The 20587-nt window shown below is 38.8% G+C and overlaps 1 protein-coding gene across 10 annotated transcripts in view; it reads left to right on the top strand.

The window, feature by feature from the left end:
• The first annotated feature begins 1975 nt into the window (after nt 1–1975).
• YAF2 (YY1 associated factor 2) overlaps nt 1976–20587 on the top strand; it is a 74623-nt gene continuing 56011 nt past the window's right edge. For 3 of the 10 annotated variants that reach the window (XR_007154234.1, XR_007154233.1, XR_007154232.1), the window contains exons 1-3: nt 2332–2497; nt 2933–3058; nt 4682–5059. Coding sequence is in view for 5 of the 10 variants with exons in the window: in XM_047868520.1 (XP_047724476.1) it covers nt 2065–2497; nt 2933–3027 (528 nt within the window). In the remaining 5 variants the exon portion in view is untranslated. Of the gene's footprint in view, nt 2498–2932; nt 3059–4681; nt 5060–20587 lie in introns of those variants that run through there. The other 7 variants (XM_047868521.1, XM_047868519.1, XM_047868525.1 and 4 more) reach the window with 5 other exon arrangements.

The raw sequence follows: 20587 nt of genomic DNA, 5'->3' as shown, positions 1-20587 counted from the left end.
CTGAGTACCAACTATGTGTCAGACTATTCTAGGGGCTTGACATGCAGTGATCAAGGCAACAAATAAAAGTTCCTGCCTTCTTGAGTATATAATTCAGAAGTGGAGTTTACTTTCCACGGGGTGGAGGTTAGATTCTAGTGAAATGGTTAACTTGCAGCATGGGAGAGTTTGAGAGTCCCAGATTTGGGGACTTTTGATTTAAAAATAAGTTGTTGCCAACACTTGTGCAAGTAAACCAGTTCTTGCCAGTCTCCTTGATGATCCATCCAGTCAAGGAATTTTGAAACATCACCATGTCTGGGGCACCGGGGTGGCTCAGTTGGTTAAGTGTTTGTGAGTTTGAGCCCCTGCATCACACTCTGCTATTAGCACAGAGCCCTCTTCGGATCCTCTGTCCCCCTCTCTTTCTGCTCCTCCCCCATTTGTGTTCTCTCTCTCAAAATAAATAAACATTAAAAAAAAAAAACACCCCACAATGCCTTAGACTTGGAAGGGACCTTAGTTAAGACAACAGTTTTTAACTGCTTTATTTTATAGATGGAAAATAGGAATTGACTTACCTAAGGTTACCCATTGCATTACCGAGAGATTGAAGACTAGGCCTTAGAACTCCCTTTGTTCACTTTTCTCAATCATATTCCTCATGGTTTCTGATTTGCGGTTGGAGTCTGGAGAAGCGACACTTTTCAAAAAGTACAGATGGTGCAGTGAGTTCAGGGACTGCTGTAAATTGGAGTGATTTGGTTAATCAGAAATCACGGTCTGGTAAAAGACAGTAAGATATGTGAGCTCTAATTCTGACCTTTTCATTAAGGAAAAACCATTTAACCTGGGCCCTAAATTCTTTGTCTTTCAAATGGATAGGCTAGTTGATAAGAACATTTGCCTAATACTTTGAGTCCTTTAAGAAAATGCATTTGTGTGAAGAGATTTGCAAAGTGCCTGGCAAATAGTGCTAAAATGTTATGTTGTTATTAATCACACAACCTCATAAATACAGATAATCATTTTGCGGATGGAGAAGTTGAAAATTACAGAAATTAACTACAATTTCCAAGATCCATTAGTGAAGGAACAGGGAAAGTAGGCTGGGAACTGGGAATTTTGACATTACTATTTCTTTAATATGTTAATGTTAAGTACCTTAACATTCTTTCAGTTATTGAGGTTATTATTTTACAGGAATTTGGACTTGCTGTGAACCTAGAAAGATTGGGTAGAAACAGAAGAGGAAAGTATTTTATGCAGAAGTAAGCCATGTGGGTGAAGGAACAAATAAATTAATTTTATCTGCTGTCTTTGCCAGGAGGCCGCTTTTCTGATAGGAAGTAGGATGAGGAGGTAGGGAGAAAGAGTGGAAATCCTTGAATGCCAAGCTATGGAGTCTGAGAGCCTTAGCAAGGTACTTGATCAGAGTGGTGGCCTAATATTATCAGTATTTTATTTCGTATCTGGTTGTGGACTACTGAATCGATTGGGGAAGTGGGGCTGGAGTTTAGGAAACCAGATAGATGCTGTTGCTAGAGTCTAGTACGAGATGAGGGCATCTAGTGTGTCGAGGAAACGAGACTTGGTGGAAAAGTGTTGGTTTCTTACTCAACAGACAACATTCAGGGACTATGTAAACTCGTTATCGAAAAAAGAAAAGGGCTTATGAGTTGTTTTGTTTTAAGCGGCTACTGTTGAGTCCTGGGAGGCCAAAAGAGTGCATTCGGAATTAAAACCAGGGTTAAATTCCTCCTGGCTTTGTCATTCTCTAATTATATAATACAGAGGAAGTCACCTACCCTCTCTTGAGCCTCGGTTTCGTTTCCTCTAAATTAAGGGCGACAGTACCTACTTGGTAGAGATTTGCGTACAGAAAATTAGTATTTTAAGGCACCTAGCAATGGCGCTGAATATTGGTTCCCGCCTTCCCCCAGGTGTCTCTCGAGCTGAACCTGAGCAGTCAAGGACGGTCGAGGCCGGGAAAGCGGTTCTACCTGGAGACCGCGACCGGGCACTGCTCCCGAACCGGGCTGACCTCCCAACGCCGGCTCCACCCGGGAGCACACGTCCCGCGGGATGACTGAGCATCCCCCTGTCAGAGGGGCCCTGCAGCGCGTGGCAGCCACCGCCAGCCAAGGATGCGGAAGGGAAGCGCGGAGAGGCGGCGGCGCCGGAGGCTGCAGCGACCACCCCCACGCCGCCCGCCCGCGAACTCGCCGCGGGTGCTGGGCCGCGCTGGCCGCGTTTGAAGTCTCCGGCGCCGCTGCTGGTTGGCCGGCTCGGGTCACGTGCACCCAGGCAGGAGTTTCCCCGACAGCTGGAGGCTGCGTGGGATCCGGCGGCGGCTCCGGAGCTCGGCGGTGCGGCCTTCCCCGCCCCCTCCTCCCTCCTCCCCCGCCCGCTTCCGCCCGGCTTATTATCCTCCTTATTGACAAACAGAGCGGCCGCGGCGGCGACTCTCCGCGTGCATCTGTAGCCAAGCCATGGGAGACAAGAAGAGCCCCACCAGGTAACAGCGCCCGGGCCCCCGGGCCCGGACTGTGCAGGCGGCGGGGCCCTCGCGCCGGGCTTCGGGCGGCCGTCTCGCTCGCCGCCCGGGCAGCGGGGCCAGAACGGGGGCGGCGCTGGCGCCGCTGCTGCGCGAGCACTGCCGCGTGAGGGGCCGGCGCCGGCCGCCCCACAATGGAGCCGCGATGGCGGCGGCCGGAGCGGCAGCCCGGGGTGTCAGAGAGGCGGCGGCGACGACGACTGCGGCCGCGCCCGCGCCCTCCCCCTTCCTGACTCCCCTCCCACTCCTAGCTGGAGCGCGGCGCGCCGGGGGCCCGCGGGGCGGGGGTCGCGGAATTGGGGCGGGGGGCGGGGCGGGGGCGGCCGCGGGGCCCGGGCGCCGGGCGCGGCCTGCTGGTGACCCCGCGCCGCGTCGTGTCCGGGTTGTGTCCTGCAGGCCGAAGCGGCAGCCGAAGCCGTCCTCGGATGAGGGTTACTGGGACTGTAGCGTCTGCACCTTCCGGAACAGCGCCGAGGCCTTCAAGTGCATGATGTGCGATGTGCGGAAGGGCACCTCCACCCGGTGAGTCCCGGGCCTGCCCCGCGCGCCGTGGGGCGCCCGGGTTGCAGCGCAGAGGACGCCCCTGCGGCTGCCGCCCCCTCCCGTGACACTCGCAGACCCCGCGGGAGGAGGCGAGACTGAGGTGGTGGCCGCTATAGGAATTGGGTCAGATTGATTGCGACCCTTGCTATGGTTTGCGGTGAGGGGTAATTGAAGAGGCTGTAACGTTATATGCTGCCAAGAGAGAATAAATTATTTAAGGGAGGCATTAGCAACTGCGATTTAATTCGTATCGCTGGGTGTTATGCCCCCCCCTCCCCCCCTCCCAGTCTGGGTATATTAATGTTGGCTGCATTGTTGTGTTAGTGTGTTGGAATCAAAGAAAAGCCATGAAATCCTCTGTAGAAGCAAAAGATGGAATTTAATTTCATTCCTCAAAAAAAAAAAAAAAGTATCTGATTATAGAGTACACAATAGGTTAAACTTCCTTTTTTATTTAGAGTCTGGAAAGGTTAGATCAAGGTTTTGTTTAGTATGTTTATTCTAAATTCTCTAATATTTTATAAATAGTTGGAGGTGAGCCCAGTCACAGGGACACATTTTTACTGAAAGTATCTGAATATTTTTAGTTTGATTAAATGGCAATCTATTAGACTCTACAAATGAGATAAAATGATCTCTGCCTATTTTCAGTCTTTATTTTATTGTAGTCTTACAGTATAATAACTCAGTCTTTCAAAAAACCACTTAAGTGAATTAAGTGGATAAAGAAAGTCATACAGGAAATTCAAAGTCTGACATTGTTGATCTGCCAACACTTAGAGTTCCTTTGCCTTTGTAGCAAGATTGTCTTTGAATTTATTATAATCATGTGAGTTATAGCCTAATATTTAGATACCATGTATTTTGATATTACAAAGTCTGTTAGAAACTAAATTATCACAAGAGTATAAGTATACTAATGTGATATACTGTTGTTTTAAAGAAGACCTCTATAGTGACATTAGATTTATGTATTCTGTAGAAGTTAAATTTCTGAAAATTAGATACTAGATTTTTGAATGCCATTTATAACAACTTACTAAAATTTTAAAATGTAGAGACAGATAGTTGGCAATAACTTAAAAGTTTATGATTTGCTTTGTGAAGCTAGCTGCTTCTGACATGTCTTTCTGTGAATCATAATATGCGTTTTGTATATTGTCATTTACATTGGATAAAATGTATTGAGCATTTTTCATGATATCCTTTAAAAAGCAAACTTTCAAACATCTAAATTCAAGGGGATATAACAGACCATTCTGAAAAGTAAAAAAGCACTTACTTGCTAAAGTAAATGTGGCAACAATTTTTGGACCCGTGATTTTAGTATTTGAAAAGCAGAGTATCTTTATGTCTTTGTATCAGGTTGGATTTGGTTTAGAATATATATTTGTATATCTGTGTTAATGCTTTGTACTTCTTAAAACACTCAAGCAGTTTTTAGAAAATGTGGTTTTTGGAGGCAGGAACTTTAAAGTGGAGACATTTATTATAATCTTAATCTCTGGTACGATATTGTTGCTTTTTGTTGTTCCCTCTCTATTTTCTTGTAGCCATTAGAAAAAATACTGAAACTAGAAGAGCCTATATGTTTATTTGCAGGGACAGCAAGGAAGGGGGGAAGCTGTTGTCCTACTCCACAGCCAGTCTTGGGGTTAGAGGAACCCTGAGAAATAGAGTAGGTGGTGGCAGCTCAGAAGAGAAGAAACAGGCTGAATACCTGGCACCTGGAAGAAGAAGGAATATAGTGCACAGGGGAGTTGGCCCAGGACAGAGAAGTGGGCCTAGTTTAAAAGAGGCTTGAGGCCCACAAGGGGGCCCCTGATATTTTTTACCAGTACATCTGAGCTCTTGTAGATCCAATTTTTAGTGGTGGAAACATTACTTGAGGAGGACTCAGAGAAGCATTGTCATTTGGATTGAAACTGAAGAGGCTCTGGGCAACTCACCAGAAGTCTAAGGGACACTCTGTTCCTAAAAGTAAGTGTTCTACACTACGACCCTCTCAGCTTCTTCCTTCCTCTCTCTGAATTGTATCTTCTCTTTTGATTTTGGCCCTAAATTAAATCTAAGAGCTCTAATTTCTCTGTTACCTGTTATAATCCAACCACTTTCTGAAATTCAGAGTGGAATCCCTGTTTGGATAGAACAGTGGAACAGGGAATTGTTAATAGGGCAGATATTGATTGCACCACAAAATACTTCCCTCTCTGGTAATGTTAGAAAAACAGGATTAAAGGGTTGCAGAACACTAGAGAGAAGCAGAAGTTTCAGGAGTTGGAAGAAATAATTCTCTACAACTGACATGTTAATTAGCACTTAGGGTAATTTCAGGGGTAAGGTTGGCGATTATCAAAGCAGGGACTGGATAGCAGCAGAGCTGAAGATGCAGTTTGCTAATGACTTGTCTGCGTGAGTGACCTACGGGACTTGAATTGCTTGGGTCAGACTGACCTTTGAACTGATTCTGTCTCGAAGTCGCCAAATGTGAGGCCAAGTCTAAGGCATTCCAGACATTTGAAAAGTTTTTTTTTTTTAAACCTCCAGAGAAGGCGGAGCCCATGGTCTCCCTCCAGAGTCTTTACTGACAATTTTATCTTTTAAGATTCTGAGTTCAAATCTTTTATATTTCAACAGAAGACCCAATGTCTTTGGCTATATCCTTGGTAGGTTACGTTTTTCTGCAGAATAACTATGCAGTGAAATGAGGTTATAATCATAGTAGTATTTTAAAATGAAACATGATATGAAGTAGCTTTAGTTCCTAAATTTTGATCAGTTATAGTCTTTAAATTTATGCCATTTCTGTGTTTGGATTTCGGTTTTGTGCTTGCTGACCTTAATTAGTTTAAATTTGATAAATCTCTTTTTTTTATCCAGAATCTAAATAACTAGATAGTTCAAGCACTTGAAGTTTTCTGCATTGCACTTTTGTGAGAGAAGCAGTGATAAATGTCAAACTGACAGGAAACATTTAAAAAAGAAAAAGTTGTGGTGACAAATTACTATGAAAGGCACTAAACAGTCTCCTTCATCTTTATATCTTCATCATCAAGTACTTATAAGGCAATAAGTGTCTCACATATAAACCTAAGAAACTTTAAGAAATTAAGAAGCAATCTAAAGCATCAGAGAAAGTGAAATATTTAGTATAGTGTGTTAAGGGTAGTGCAGTCAGTGTATGATGATTGAGTTAGAGTAGTATCTTCTTGCCACTTCATATAGGAATGGAAATCACTGCCTAACTCAGGTGGCACATACTAAAAAATGAGAATGATAGAGCTATTTGTTTTGATTTTGAAGTGTGACCTAAATGAAAGCATATAAAACACCCAAGTCCATAGCAAACTTTTAGGTAGAATTTAAAGTATAACAGGTAATGTTATATTTTCTCAGGATAAGTTGTAATAGCTCTCTTAACGTTTGTGAGAGATGTTATCTTATGGAACAATGAAAAAGATTTTAGAAAGAAGAAAGAGTTGTACTAGGTTTCTGGTGACCTGTGTTCTTAACTCATTTCAACTACTTTGATGTTCAGCAGTGTTTACTGAGCGTCTCATTTTATACAAGGGCTGCGCTAGGTATTTCTGAATTCAGTAATATGGTCAGGATCTGACTGTTATTAAAAAGATTAATTATTTCAGCTTCTATAAAATGGAAGTATATTGCTATGATTTATATTCTGAAGAAATCTAAAATAAACCCCAATTATCTGATAAAAATCTTTTCAGTATTATTGTTGTCATATTTGCTTTCTGTCTTCTAATTTGAAATTTGTCACAGATTCTACTACTCTTGGTGTAGGAATGGGAGAAAAAAATTGAGGACCATAAAAGTCAGTTCATTTTTCAGAAATTCAGACTTCCCAAGCCTCCTTACCTGTCTGAGGAGCCTTTCCAGCTACCACTGAGTTCTTGTTCAGAGAGACTCCTTATTCAAGGAGGTTGGTTGGTTGGTTTTCCTCCTTATATCTTGGGTTAGAGTACTCAAGGGGCTTCATTGTTTACAAGGAAATTCTTAAAGTGATTAGTGTTTGGATAATTTAGAGTAGTGGTTTTCAGAGTGTGATCTGAATAACCCTGGGGGGGGCGGTCCCTGAGACCCTTTAAGGGACTCTGTGAGGTCCAAACTATTTTCACAGTCATATTAAGATGTTATTTGTCTTTTCTGCTGTATTAACCCTTGCGGTGGTGGTACCGAGGCAAGGATGGGTAAAACTGCTGGACTCTTAGCATGAATCAAAGCAGTGGCACCAAGTTGCTATCTGTATTCATCGTAATCTTCACTACCATGCGTGTGAAATAAAAACAATGCCAGTTTCACTTAAGCATATATTCCCTTGATGAAGCAGTAAAAGTTACGAATTTTAGGAAGTCTCATGTCTTTTTTAACGTATTTGATGAACTGGGAAGTAAAGTAAAGCCCTTCTGGTGCATACTTAGAGTACATTGGTTGATTCAAGGGAAAGCATTTGTGTAGTTATTTAATTTGCAAGCAGAACTAGCTGCTTTTTTCATGGAGGATCGTTTTTACTTGAAAGAATGCTTGGCAAACTGTGGTTATTCAGACTTGGATATGTAGCATCTATTTTCTTGAAAATGAACACAGTGAGTTTGTCACTTCAAGGAAGACAATTGATAGTGTTTGTTGCCAATGATAAAAATTGAGCTTTCAAGTGAAAATTAGAATTTTTGAAAACATGTAACCACTGTTGATCCCAGTACTTTAAGGATGAAATCAGGTGGTGATACTAACGAATGTAACTTCTGATAATTTATCATGAAATTTGTTGATGTTTGGAAGATCTGTGTAAGTCAGTGAACTAGTATATTCAGATAACCAATGTGTGGTGTTACAAAACCATGCATAGATAATCCATTTAAAGTACAAAAGAAACCAATGGATTTTAAAGGACTACTCTGAAAACTTTGTTGATATAGTTTTAGATATCACATGCAACTAACCTTTGAGAAATAACTACTTGTGTTTTTATGTAGTATCAAAGAAGAATATCTATAATTATCTGAAAAGGCTATTAATATTAAACTACTCCTCCCTTTTCAACTATATATTTGTGGGAGTCCACATTTCCTTCATATTCTTGAACTAAACCAACATACTGCAACAAATTGAATGCAGAAGTAGATATGACGATCCAGATGTCTTCTGTTGAGCCAGATATTAGAGGTTTTGCAAAAATATGCAAGTGCTACTCTTCACACAAAATTACTTTTGATTTGAAAAATACAGGTTTTAAAAGTATTTATATGAAAATGTGATCTGCTTTATTTTTTAAATGAACTAACATGCATTTAAATTTTAGCTGTTTTTATTTCTAATATAGCAATTTATTTCTTGCTAGGTAAGACTTACATAAACAAAAGCTCTTTTAACTTTGAGAGGATAAGAGAGCCAGAGACCAAAAAGTTTATGAACTGCTGGTGTAAGGTTTTACTAGCATGGGTTTCCACATCCCACAGATTTACTTCAGCAGGCATTCTTTTCCTTTCATTTATCCTTTGTTGAGTAAGATCTCTCTGATAACCTAGTGACCTACTTGTTAAACTCAGTGGCCTAATCTTTTCTTTCCATGTCACCTCCATAGTATTTGATGTTGGTAGCCTTTTTTTTTTTTTAATTGAAATTCTCCCTTTTTGATGTCTCTAACACATTTTTTCTCTGGTTTTTCTTGTACATCTTTGAAATCAATTTCTGCCTACTGAAACCTGGCTTCTTCTCTATATACTTTACTTTGTATGTGGCATGCTCTTTCTGGAATCTAAGCCAGAAACTATCATTGTCTCAACTTTGATCTAACTCCTCGTCGTTCTTCATGTCCAGTCTTTGAATTGTCTCTAAAATCTGTCCTTTTTCCAGTTTATGTCACTATAGTTTAGAAGCCCATGTCTTTTCTCTCGTGAATTATGACAAATTGGTCTGTTCTCCCTAATGCTGCTAACATCATTTCAGTATGTTTTTTAAAACATAAAAATTAAGACCTCTCCAGTGAATAAAGTCCTGTTTATTGAATAAAGGTTGAGCTCCCGAGCATGGTATACAAGGTTGTAGTATCTGTCATTGATGTGCTTTTCTAGCTTCATTTCCTGCTGCGTATCCCAACCAATCTTATGCTGCATCAGCACTTAAGTATTTTCATCAGATGGTGCTTCTTAAAAGAAACCCTCTGGGAGAAATCCTCTGGGATTATAACCTCCTCATCCCAACTATTTTATTGTTCAGTCTATCTATGTAAATGCATATGTAATTATCTCTAGAAAATCATCATATTGTGGTAGTATTGTCTATGTGTTTATCTACCCTTCTGGGCAGTCATACCCTTTGTTGTATCCTCCAAAGCCAGTAAAGTATTTGGAACATTTTAGGCATTTAAACTTTTTCAGCTAACATTCCTTTAAATTTTACTATTGCTGTTTAACAACTGGCATCACTTTTCCAATAATTTTTTTAAAAATTTAAGTTTTTTTATTTTGGAGAGGGGGGAGAGAGAGAGAGAGAGAGAGAGAGAGAAAGAGAGAAAGAGAATGAATCCCAAGCAGGCTCCTCAGTACAGGCCTGTTGCAGGGCTCGATCTCATGACCATGAGATCAGGACCTGAGCCTATATCAAGAGTTGGATGCTTAATTGACTGAGCCACCCAGGTGCCCTTAATAACTTTTTTTTAAGTTTCTTTTTTATTTTAAGTAACTTCTACACCCAAACATGGGGCTTGAACTCATGACCCAGAGATCAAGAGTCGTGTGTAGAACAAGTGTGCATTCAGAGGAGGGGCAGAGAGAGAGGGAGAGAGAAAGAATCCCAAGCAGGCTTGGCACTGTCAGCACAGAGTCTGACGTGGGGGTTCAAACTCATGAACCGTGAGATCATGACCTGAGCTAAAGTCAGACGCTTAACTGACTGAGCCACCCAGGCATCCCATCCCCCAAAACTTTTAAGCCTATGCTTGTAAAAATATTATCAGACTATTTTGTCCATAATTCGTAGGTACATATTTTAGCATTAATTTTTAAAAATTTTTCACAGTTTTGTTTTGTATTTTGAAGCTGTTACTTGATTAAAAGCACAGTTATTACAGTTAGATTAGTAACTGAGATAAGTGACCCCTGAGTCTTCGTACCTTTCTTTGTCTTTAAACACGGAAATAATATTTTTATAATATAGTAAGGTTATAACAAAATACGTAGTTATTTTGAAAATTAAGAACATAAAGAATTTTGTGCATCTCATATTTTTTATTACGTTTGTTCTTGTCTTATACTTAAAAACATGTATGTGTGCAAGTAAAATTATAATTTGCCCCTCAATTTTGAAGCATTTTTAGCTTTATCATTTTTAATTGACATGTAACAATATATTAGTTTCATATTTCAAGAATGATAATGTACCTTACATTATATTATACCTTGGCGTTTTTACAGTACAACTTTGGAGGGTTGTTTGTTATCTCACTACCACTTATTTAGGTCTTGTTATTCGGATTATTGAAATTTGCATGGTATAGCTAAAAAAGAGAATTACTTCTTTTTAAAAAAAAAAATTTTTTTTTTAACATTTATTTGTTTTTGAAAGACAGAGAGAGACAGAGCGTGAGCAGGAGAGGGGCAGAGAGAGAGGGAGACATAGAATCCAAAGCAGGCTCCAGGCTCTGAGCTGTCAGCACAGAGCCTGACTCTGGGCTCGAACTCACAGACTCAGAGATTATGACCTGAGCTGAAGTTGGACACCTAACTGACTGAGCCACCCAGGTGCCCCAAATGAGAATTATTTCTTGACTAAAATAAACTAAAATCAAGAAAAAGTACAGCATATAATGAAATATATTTAAGTTCTCTTTTGAGTGGTTTTTAAAGTTAGTTGACATTGAGGGTCTATCAAAAACTAGAATATACTAAACATAGATTTGTGGTATTTGAGATTGTTTAATTGAAAAATAGTTTAGAATTCAGATTTTGCATTTATTTGAATTTACTGGTACAATTAATGGAACAAATTAAATTTAATTATAATTAATATGGAGCTAATTTTTACTTTATGGTTGAGATAGTATTGTTTTGTCTATGAACTTGTTACTTTAAAGATAGATCAATTATATACATTATTAGACACCTATACAACTATAGAAATTAGGCAGACATTAAAGAAATAATGGAATTTTCCCTCATCTTGTGCTTCCAGTTGTCTATTTCCAGTTGTTCGGAGTCAGACTAACAGGGGTAGTTGCTGATATTTTTCTACAATTCTGTTATCATTTCACCTACCTGGTTAACTGCTTATTCTTCCAAACCTAGTTTGTGTATCTGTTGGCTGTGACATTCTCCTTGACCAATCTCAAACATGCCTTCCTTCGTGTGTCTTTCGTGCACACCTCTGATTGTGATCTTCATCTAGCTTCAGCATTTCCTCATAAATCCGGGGTTGATTTGTGTCTTTTTCATGAAGCTGAGTATTCTTTCTCAGAGGATGAATATTCCAGAGGATGAATAACTGGTTAAAGGCGTGAGAGTAGCTGTTTTCTTGTTTTAGAATCTAAATGGTGCCTCAGTTTGTGATGCTTACCTTTGTTATATCATTTAGCATATGGTAATTCTGCTACCTGTATGCATTTACTCTCTTGTTATCAAGAAACTCCCTTGAGTTTCTTAAGGGAAATGGGAGCTTTGCATTACCTTTTTCAAAGATGCTTGACAAAGTGCCTGGGAAGTAATGGGTGTCCAATGAAAGTTTGTTGAAAGAAGAATATACGTATTAGAAAGGAAAAGTTATTGGTTTGTTTTTTTTAAACTCTATAAGCTTTGAAGAAGTTGGAATTTTGATACAGGTTGTAGAAGTCATTATTTGGAGAAGAACCCACATGTGTGCATGTTTGAAGTATCAGAAATAAATGGTAGTGAACAAAATTCTAGAATTCGGTATATGCTTAATGAACACATACCATATGCCAGGAATTATGCTAGGACTGTAGAATTATAGATGAGACCCAATTCCAGCCTGTAAGGGTTTGAATTCTAGCAAAGATAGATAAATGATATTTGCTAATGAGTAAACAGAAGAAGGAATGTACAATTAATTTTCCAGTATAGTCCTAGTTTTTGGAGAAGTCCTATGCTCAAATCAAGAATGAAATCAGTTATTGGTGTAGTCATTACTAGTCAAGCACTTTTGGTAAAGTGTGTTCTAACATCATGGCCAATTTCCAGTTTGGTTAATTTTCTCAAGAAATTTCAGCCAAATGAAACTGCCATGTCACTGCTAAGTAAAACCCTCCCCTTTTCTCTGTGTGTATGTCTATGTGTATGCGTGTATAAATAATGTATATTTTTAAAAGAAACTGCTGTTTTTCAGACGATAGTTGTTATATAATTGAAGTAAGGTTTCAGAGGACTAAAATTATTTGCCTTTGAGAAGTTTACATAGGATGGTACAGGTTATTAAATTTATATATATGTAATAATACCAGAAACAATTTTTTTGAGAATAAAATAATTTTATAATGGGACTGCATTACTGAATTTAACATCTGTTTATTCAACTATATTACTGATTATATTGACAGTGATCTTCAGTATGCTACTTGGGTATTTTTTTTTTTAAAAAACATTGTTGAGAAGATTAAATGAGTTAATTTTTGTAAAGCCTTATCACAGTGGCTTACACATAGTAAATGATCATTGCATGGTGGCCATTACTGTTAAAGTATATGTTTGAAAGAATATTTATGACATATTGCTACAAAATTAATTTTGTTATTATTGGTGGTTTCAGTAAAAGCAGTATCTTTGAATTATTTATCATTCATATACTAATTTTCTGTGTTCAGAATGCTTTCCTATATATCTTTACATTTGTTCATCAAACCACCCTACATGAGGAGGCCAAGATGGTCATCCAGTCACAGATTTAGTGTTAGAGCCTAGATTGAAATCCAGGTTGACTGCTGGTTGATCTTTTCATTCTTTTGTCTCTGATAAAGAAGTTTATAAAACTGTACTATTTGAGTGAAAGATTTCTTTGCTTATTCTTCTTTTCTTCTGAGGTGTTAGAGAGCCAGTATATTTTGGTAGAAAGATTAGCATTTTGTGGGATATCAAGTTTTAATTCAAGGAGTTAATGAAACAGGTGTTTGAGATTTTTTTAAGACACATTTTCCTTTATCTTTGATAGTTTGTAATTTTAGGGTATTGCAAGTATGTAAAATACACTGTGATTTGATTTAACGAATATTTACTAAATATCTACAATGCTTTGTTTATTGGCTTTCATGCGTGTTAAAATCTCTACCGTTTGTTATATGATCTGTGATTGATAATCTGTTTCAGAAGATTGAGTAGGCACTCCATTTTGCAGTATTGTTTATTATGGGAAATTACAGAATTACCTGGAATTTTAGAGTTGGAAGGAACCTTTCAAGAGCTTCCATGAGGTTTAGTAATTTCCTGAGACTGGTGAGTTTTTATTACTTGAAACCTTGATAATAGAGGGATAAGATTGTCTTCATAGGAAAGGTCTTAAGAGGTTTGGGGTAGAAATATTGGTATTAAAACTTTCGAAATAGGTTGAGGCCACCATTGTTTGCAAATCCTTCTTGTTTGGGATTTTCAGCTCAGTTCTTGTTGCTATACTGAGAACTGCCAGGTAAAACAGAGCAATCTGCTAGGTGAGATCTTTTCTATTTGTTGGAACTCATGGCTCTAGCCTAGTATCCTCCTGACAGGTAAGAAAACAGGCCTGGAAAGATTGTGACTTGTTTAAAGTCAGTAGCTGGTTCATTTAATGTCAGATTCAGATACTTGGATTTCCAGTCCCTTTTATTACCTTGCTGTGGTAACATTTAAATTTGCTACCGAGTATGGAAACCAATTTGACAATAAATTTCATATATTAAATAAATAAATAAATAAATAAAAATAAATTTGCTACCGAGTAACTTCTTAAGGATTTCTTCTTGTAAATTTGGTATACATAGATCTAGCGCTGTACATCTTGATAATTTCTAACGTTAAACCTACTACTTATAACTAATATAAGAATTTTTTTAATTAAGTAATTTTTTTTGATGTTTGTTTTTGAAGGAGAGAGAGACAGAGCGTGAGGGGATAGGGGCAGAGAGAGAGAGGGAGACACAGGATCCAAAGCCGACTCCAGGCTCTGAGCTGTCAGCACAGAGCCTGATGCGGGGCTTGAACCTGTAAACCACGAGATCATGACCTGAGCCGAAGCTGGAGGCCTAACCAACTGAGCCACTGAGGCACCCCACTAATATAAGAATTTTATGTTAAAACTGGGCTAGCAGTGTAATGCACGAAGAACAAAATGACAGTCAATTATTTCCCCCTTGTTAACTCTGTTATTTTTGACATGTAATTGTTAACAAACTTCATATTGATATATTTTTTAATATTTGTTTATTTTGACAAAGAGAGAGTTTAAGCAAGGGAGGGACAGAGAGAGAGGGGGAGAAAGAATCCCAAGCAGGCCTTCCACTGTCAGTGCAGCGCCAGATGCGTGGCTTGAACTCCAAACCTTGAGATCATGACCTGAGGTGAAATTAAGAGTTGGACGCTTAACCAACTGAGCCACCTAGCTGCCCCTTGATATCTCTTATAGTAACATTTTTTTGTGCTTTATATTCTGACTTTGATATCATAATATTTCTTAGAGGAAAAATCCCAGTAAATATTATTTCCCTTTTTGGGGAGGACACAAATATTAAGAATCATTAATAGTATAATTAATAACCAATTTGTATGTGTGTATATTACTATATGTGTATGATAAAAAGTTTATGCAGCTCACTGGTAATTTTTAGACATGAGTTAAACCACTTCATTTTTACATGTTTTGTAGTCCAGTCAGGGTTCGTTTGCATGCTGTCATACTTTATAGGATGATCTGGGATGATCAACTTAACAAAAGCAGCAGGTAGGTAATATTAGATGCCAAAGAAGTATTTGTTTAAGAAGTAGAACTCTAAGGGGATGCCTGGGTGGCTCAGTTAGGTAAGTGGTCGACTCCTGATTTCAGCTCAGGTCATGATCTCAGTTTGTGAGATCTAGCCCCAAGTGGGACTCAGCACTGTCAAGGCACAGCCTACTTGGGATTTGCTCTCTGCCCCTCTCCTGCTCATGCTGTCTCTCTCTCTCTCTCTCTCTCTCTCCCTCCCTCCCTCCCTCCCTCCCTCCCTCTCCTTCTTGCTCTTTCTCAAGATAGATAAATATACTTAAAAAAAAAAAAAAGTAGTAGAGCTCTAGGTATATTGACAGAGAAGGCAAAATTGTTTTGGTCTTCTTTGATCTTTTTCCATCCTTTTTTGCTGTTTATCTTTGATCTCCCCAGGGCCCAAAGTTTCTTAATACTCATTTCTAGCTTGCCTTTTTTCCTTTTCCCCTAGCTTGCCTTCTTTCTCATCCTTTATTTTCTTCACTCCACCAGCAGTTCTTCCTTTACTAGAAAATCTTTATTGTTTTCTCTGTTCTGTAAATCTAAATGAAGTAATTGTTTCAAGTGTTAATAAATATCCTGAGCATGGTGGGGGCGGGGGTGGGTGGGTAGAGTTAGTTTTTTCTTAAGGAAGTAATTGGTGATAAAAATATTACATGTTCATGGAAGATACTGAAGAAATAAAAAGAGGAAAATAGGAATGCTCATCACCACATCTCTCCAGCCAGAGATCGCTGTTTCTAACGTGTTTCCTTTCTGTTTTTTACAAGTGGGTATTAGCATTAAAAGGGGGAAGTTGAGATGTCTCTCTCTGGAAGAATGGGAGAAAGGAGGAGACTTCTAAATCAGGAGTGTTTCTCTGACTTCCCAAGACAGCTCTCATCTTGCCTTCTCTCTGTACTCCAGTAGGCCTCACAAACACTGGTGGTAGGGAATGCTTTTGAAAACAAGCCAAGAAAGTTGGTAAAATACTGTGTATCATTATCTTCTTAGAGTTTAATAAATTGAAAGTCCTGAGAATCCTCCAAAAGAATTTGTTTTAGCTTATATAGTTGTGCAGTTCTCAGTTTTACCTGAGTGGATACAAAACTCATTGGGACATTCTGTTCTGTAGGCCCTTGCTATTGAAATGTGGTCCAAAGACCAGTGGCAGAGACACCTCCTGGGAACTTGTTAGAAATGCAGAATCTCTAGGCTTCTGGCTGGCTCAGGTGGAGGAACCTGGGACTCTTGATCTTGCTTGTGAGGTCAAGCCCCATGCTGGGTGTAGGGATGACTTAATCAATAAAACTTAAAAAAAAAAATGCAGAATCTCTAGTCCCACCAAGGATTTACTGAGTCAGAATCTGCATTTTATAGATTATTCATATGCACATTAAAATTCAAGAAGCACTGCTCTGGTTTTTTTCAAGATAAGACAGTGAGGTGGGCAAGGCTCTGAGGTATTCATTTTACTTGAACTGCTTATTCCAAAGGGCTTTCCCCTTTCTTTTGGGGGTGCACGTGTGTGTGAGGCAGCATTGCATGTACGAGTGTGTATATGAGCATGCATTTGTGTACAACATGTGAGCGTGGGTATGTCTCTGTTAATGGTGCCCCCTCTGGCCAACACTTCCCTCATGAATTCTTATGTCAAAAAATGCCGCCTCTGTTAACACATCCTCCCTGTTATTCCTGTTTCTGATATCCATACACAGCCATACATTCCTTCACCCATACAGCTCACTCAGAGCTGGCTTTGGGAAACCTGTGAGAGAGCAAGTTGCAGGGAATAAGGGAGTAAGAAAATGTTTTTGCTGGTTAGAATCAAGTAACAGGTTTCTTGGGGTAGAAATGAGCTAGCCTTCCCTCAGAAGAACACAGGGGTTTTGAATTGTGTTGGTTGGAGCCCTGAAATCTCTTGAAATTATCTCAGTGACTGCCAGCAGGAACAACCAAGTGGGGCTCCATGCTCCCACACTCCAGCTACGACATCTATGCTCTTATATACTTTATTCACTAGCATTTCTTTTAATTTATTTCCTAAAGGTGCTTTGCTATTGGAACAGTTTTTTTTGAAACCACTGCCCTGTTCCTTCCATCTAGCTTTCCACCACTTAAATTTGTCTGTTCAGCGTAGGCTGGGTTAATTGTGACTGGACTTCTTAGCCACACGTTTCAAAAGCAAGAGCTAATAATGAATTTTGTGTAGTGATGCGTAGATTAAAAAGTTTGTCCCTTGAAAAGCCTTTTCTTCCTCCCTCCTTCCCTTTATCTTTCCTTTCTTCTCACCCATCTTGTTAGACACTTTGCTCTTTTTAAAAAATTTTAAGATTTTTAAAAAAGTTTTTTTATGTTTATCCATTTATTTTTGAAAGAGAGAGAGAGAGAGGCAGAGAGAGATGAAGAGAGGGAATCCTAAGTAGGCTCTGCACTATTAGTGCAGAGCCTGACATGGGGCTCAATGTGGGGCTCGAACCCATGAACCATGAGATCATGACCTGAGCCGAACTCGGACGTTTAACTGACTGAGCCACCCAGGTGCCCCCTTTCCTCTGTTTTCAAAGACCAAGGCTGGTAAAACCTAGAGCTATATAATCATTAATTAGTTGAGTGATGACCAGTATAATTTATAACAAGAAATATATTAAATTCATTATGTCATCAAATTATACTTTTTGGTGACATGGATAAGGCTATTCCATTATCTATATGAATGTGGTTATCACATTTGGGTAGTATTCCCTCGCCAATTTTCCATAAACTTAATGCCTCTGATCGCATGGCATTTTCCTGTAATATTCCTTGGTAATTGACAGTTTAATTGTGATCTTTCCATCTTCCACGTGTGTAGGACTTCATTATACATATTTTTGGTGCAGGAAAATTTATCTAGTTTTATTTTTTTGCCTACATGTTTTTTTATTTTATTATTCTAAAAAATACTTATTTTGAGAAAGAGCGTGTACGCATGTGGGAGGGATGGAGAGAGAGACGGAGAATCCCAGGCAGGTTCCATGCTGTAGCACAGAGTCCAATGTGGAGCTCCATCCCACAACGATGGTGAGATCATGACCTGAGCCGAATCTAGAGTTGGATGCTTAAGTGACTGAGCCGCCCAGGCGCTTCTACATGTTTGTTTTAAATTTTTAGGTGTATTCAGTATAATGGAAAGAAAAAAAAAATTTTTTTTTTTTTTTCAGTATTTCAGAGTCCCCTACAGTAGTTCCCTGTAGTATAGTGATGAAGGGTTTGGACTCTGGAGCTTGATTGTTTCGGCTTAAATATTGATCTCACCACTTACTAGCTGTGTGACCTTGTGAAAGTTAATCAACTTTTGAGTCTCAGTTTTTACATTTATAAAATGGACTTGATAATAACACCTACCTCACAGAGTTGTTGTGAGGATTAAATGAGATAAGTCTTGCAAAATATTTGACAGTACCTGGCATATAGTAAGTCCTCAGAAAATGTTAGCTAAAACCATCAAATACATGAGTGGTGATATAATACTTGATATCCGCTAGGGGTGTAACAGTCCCTGTCGTCAAGCATGTGGGTTCAAATGTGGTAGCTGACAAAACCAGAACATAAGAATAAGGGTCTTCTATTAAAGGATAACATTTCCACAAATTATTTCAGGGATAATTTTACAATTTCATGTACCCGCCCTTTCCCCCTCCCTCCCTCTTCTCTTTCCTCTCTTCCCCTCCTTGCGTGCTGTTGGGGGTGGGGTGTGTCCCCTAGTAACCAGATGTGACTTGTCACATAAACATTTGGGGATTACCAGTGAAAGTTTTAACTTCTAAAAAGCACTTTGATAGTGTAATAGTGGTAAGCAGTATTTATAGACTTAAGAGTTGAACAGTTAAAAACATTTTTTACTGTTTGCCATAGTTAAAAAGTAAGTCTGATTCCAGGGTTGGATTGTCAGAAAGCATGGTCATGATCTTTTTTATGCCACTCTGTCATCTTGTATATTATGTTGTTTTTTCTGCCTCATACTGTTCCATCCTCCAAAATTTTCTTTTTTGGTCTTTATGATTGCTCAAGCATCATCTCTCAAGAAGCATATCTTTATCTGTAGGCCAGAATGAATGTCCTTTGAATTATTCTTGAAGCATTCTATCCAAAAATCTGGTGGTTGTAATTACATAGTGTATTGAAATCATTTTGTTTCTGTTTCTTTCTCCTTCTTAGGAGAAATCACTGTAATTGCCTTACCATTTGTCCTGGAATCCTATTTCAGCTTAAATCCCCACCTTGCCATTTACAGCCATATAACCATACAGCTTTATGGTGATGATTCAATGTGATAAATGATGTAAGGAACTTAGCATAGTTCTTAGTTAATTAATTATGATGATAATTATAAATAGTAATAAAAATTCCCAGTGCCTGTCACTGTGTCTTGCATAGATATTGGTAATGCTTAACTGCAAAGACTCTTTATCATGTATCTGATTGCCGCTTTAAGCTGTTTTCCATTTCTTGTTTTTTAAGCAATGTTTATATAATACTTCATTTTATCAGTCTGTGAGTTGGATGTATTATGTTTAATTATGCCCGTTTAACCAAAGTTACCTTCATGTGCAGCTTTTTCAGCAGTTTAAAAATGTTTTCTTTTGCCATCAGTATAATGTAGACTTTAAACCACAACTAATAGCATTTTATTTTGTCATAATGTCATGCTTGTTTGTTAAATCTGAACTAGAGGCAGGGAAACCATTTAGTGGAAGCCATTACAATAGGTCTAGGCAAGATACAGTAGTGGCCAGAACAAGGATAATGTCAGTGGGAGACAGAAATGAATGGATTCTAGATACATTTAGGAGCAAATTGATAGGACTTGATGGATGGCCGGAGGTGGTTATGGGAAATAGGAAGTTGGGTTATAGAGAGGGAAGAATCAAGGATGAATCCCAGGATTCTGGCTCAGGTAAGCAGCTGGGTAAATGTGCTTTACACTGACAAAGGGAACAGGAAGAGGGACAGTTTTGGGGAAAGGTAGTAGTTCACTTTTAGATTTGTTGAATTTCAGGTATCTGAGGGAAATCTGAGAGGGGAGATCTGTGAGGCAGTTGGATATGTGGGGCGTGAGCTCACAAAGGAGGACAGGGCTATGAATATATACTTGATAGTCATCAAGCATACATGATTGAGTTGAAGTTATGGAAGTAGGTAAGACAGATCAGGGAGTGAATAGACTGCATAGCATGAGAAAAGAGAACCCAGGACAGAAACTTGAGAAACATTACGACCTTTTTGTGTCCACCAAGATGAAGAAATGGAGGAGAAAGAGAAATAGGCAGTAAGAAACTGGCAGAATGTAATGTTACAGAAACTGGGAAGAGATTGTTTTCAAAACGAGGGGATGTAGTGAGCCATGTCAAATGGCCGTTCTTCAGATAGAATCTTAATTTTCTCTTGCATTCTGTGTAATGTTTATTTTAACGACTGTAAAAATTTATATTTTAGGTTATAACAAGATAATCCTGCAAAGTGCTTGTACTAAGCTTTTCATGGTAGTTACAGTAGTTCTAAATTGTATCTACAGGTTAAATAAAGGAAGTT

This window comes from Prionailurus viverrinus, chromosome B4 (genome assembly GCF_022837055.1).
Source record: "Prionailurus viverrinus isolate Anna chromosome B4, UM_Priviv_1.0, whole genome shotgun sequence".
Taxonomy (NCBI): domain Eukaryota; kingdom Metazoa; phylum Chordata; class Mammalia; order Carnivora; family Felidae; genus Prionailurus; species Prionailurus viverrinus.
The sequence above is the reverse complement of the archived record's forward strand: the minus strand, read 5'-3'. Positions and strand labels throughout refer to the sequence as shown.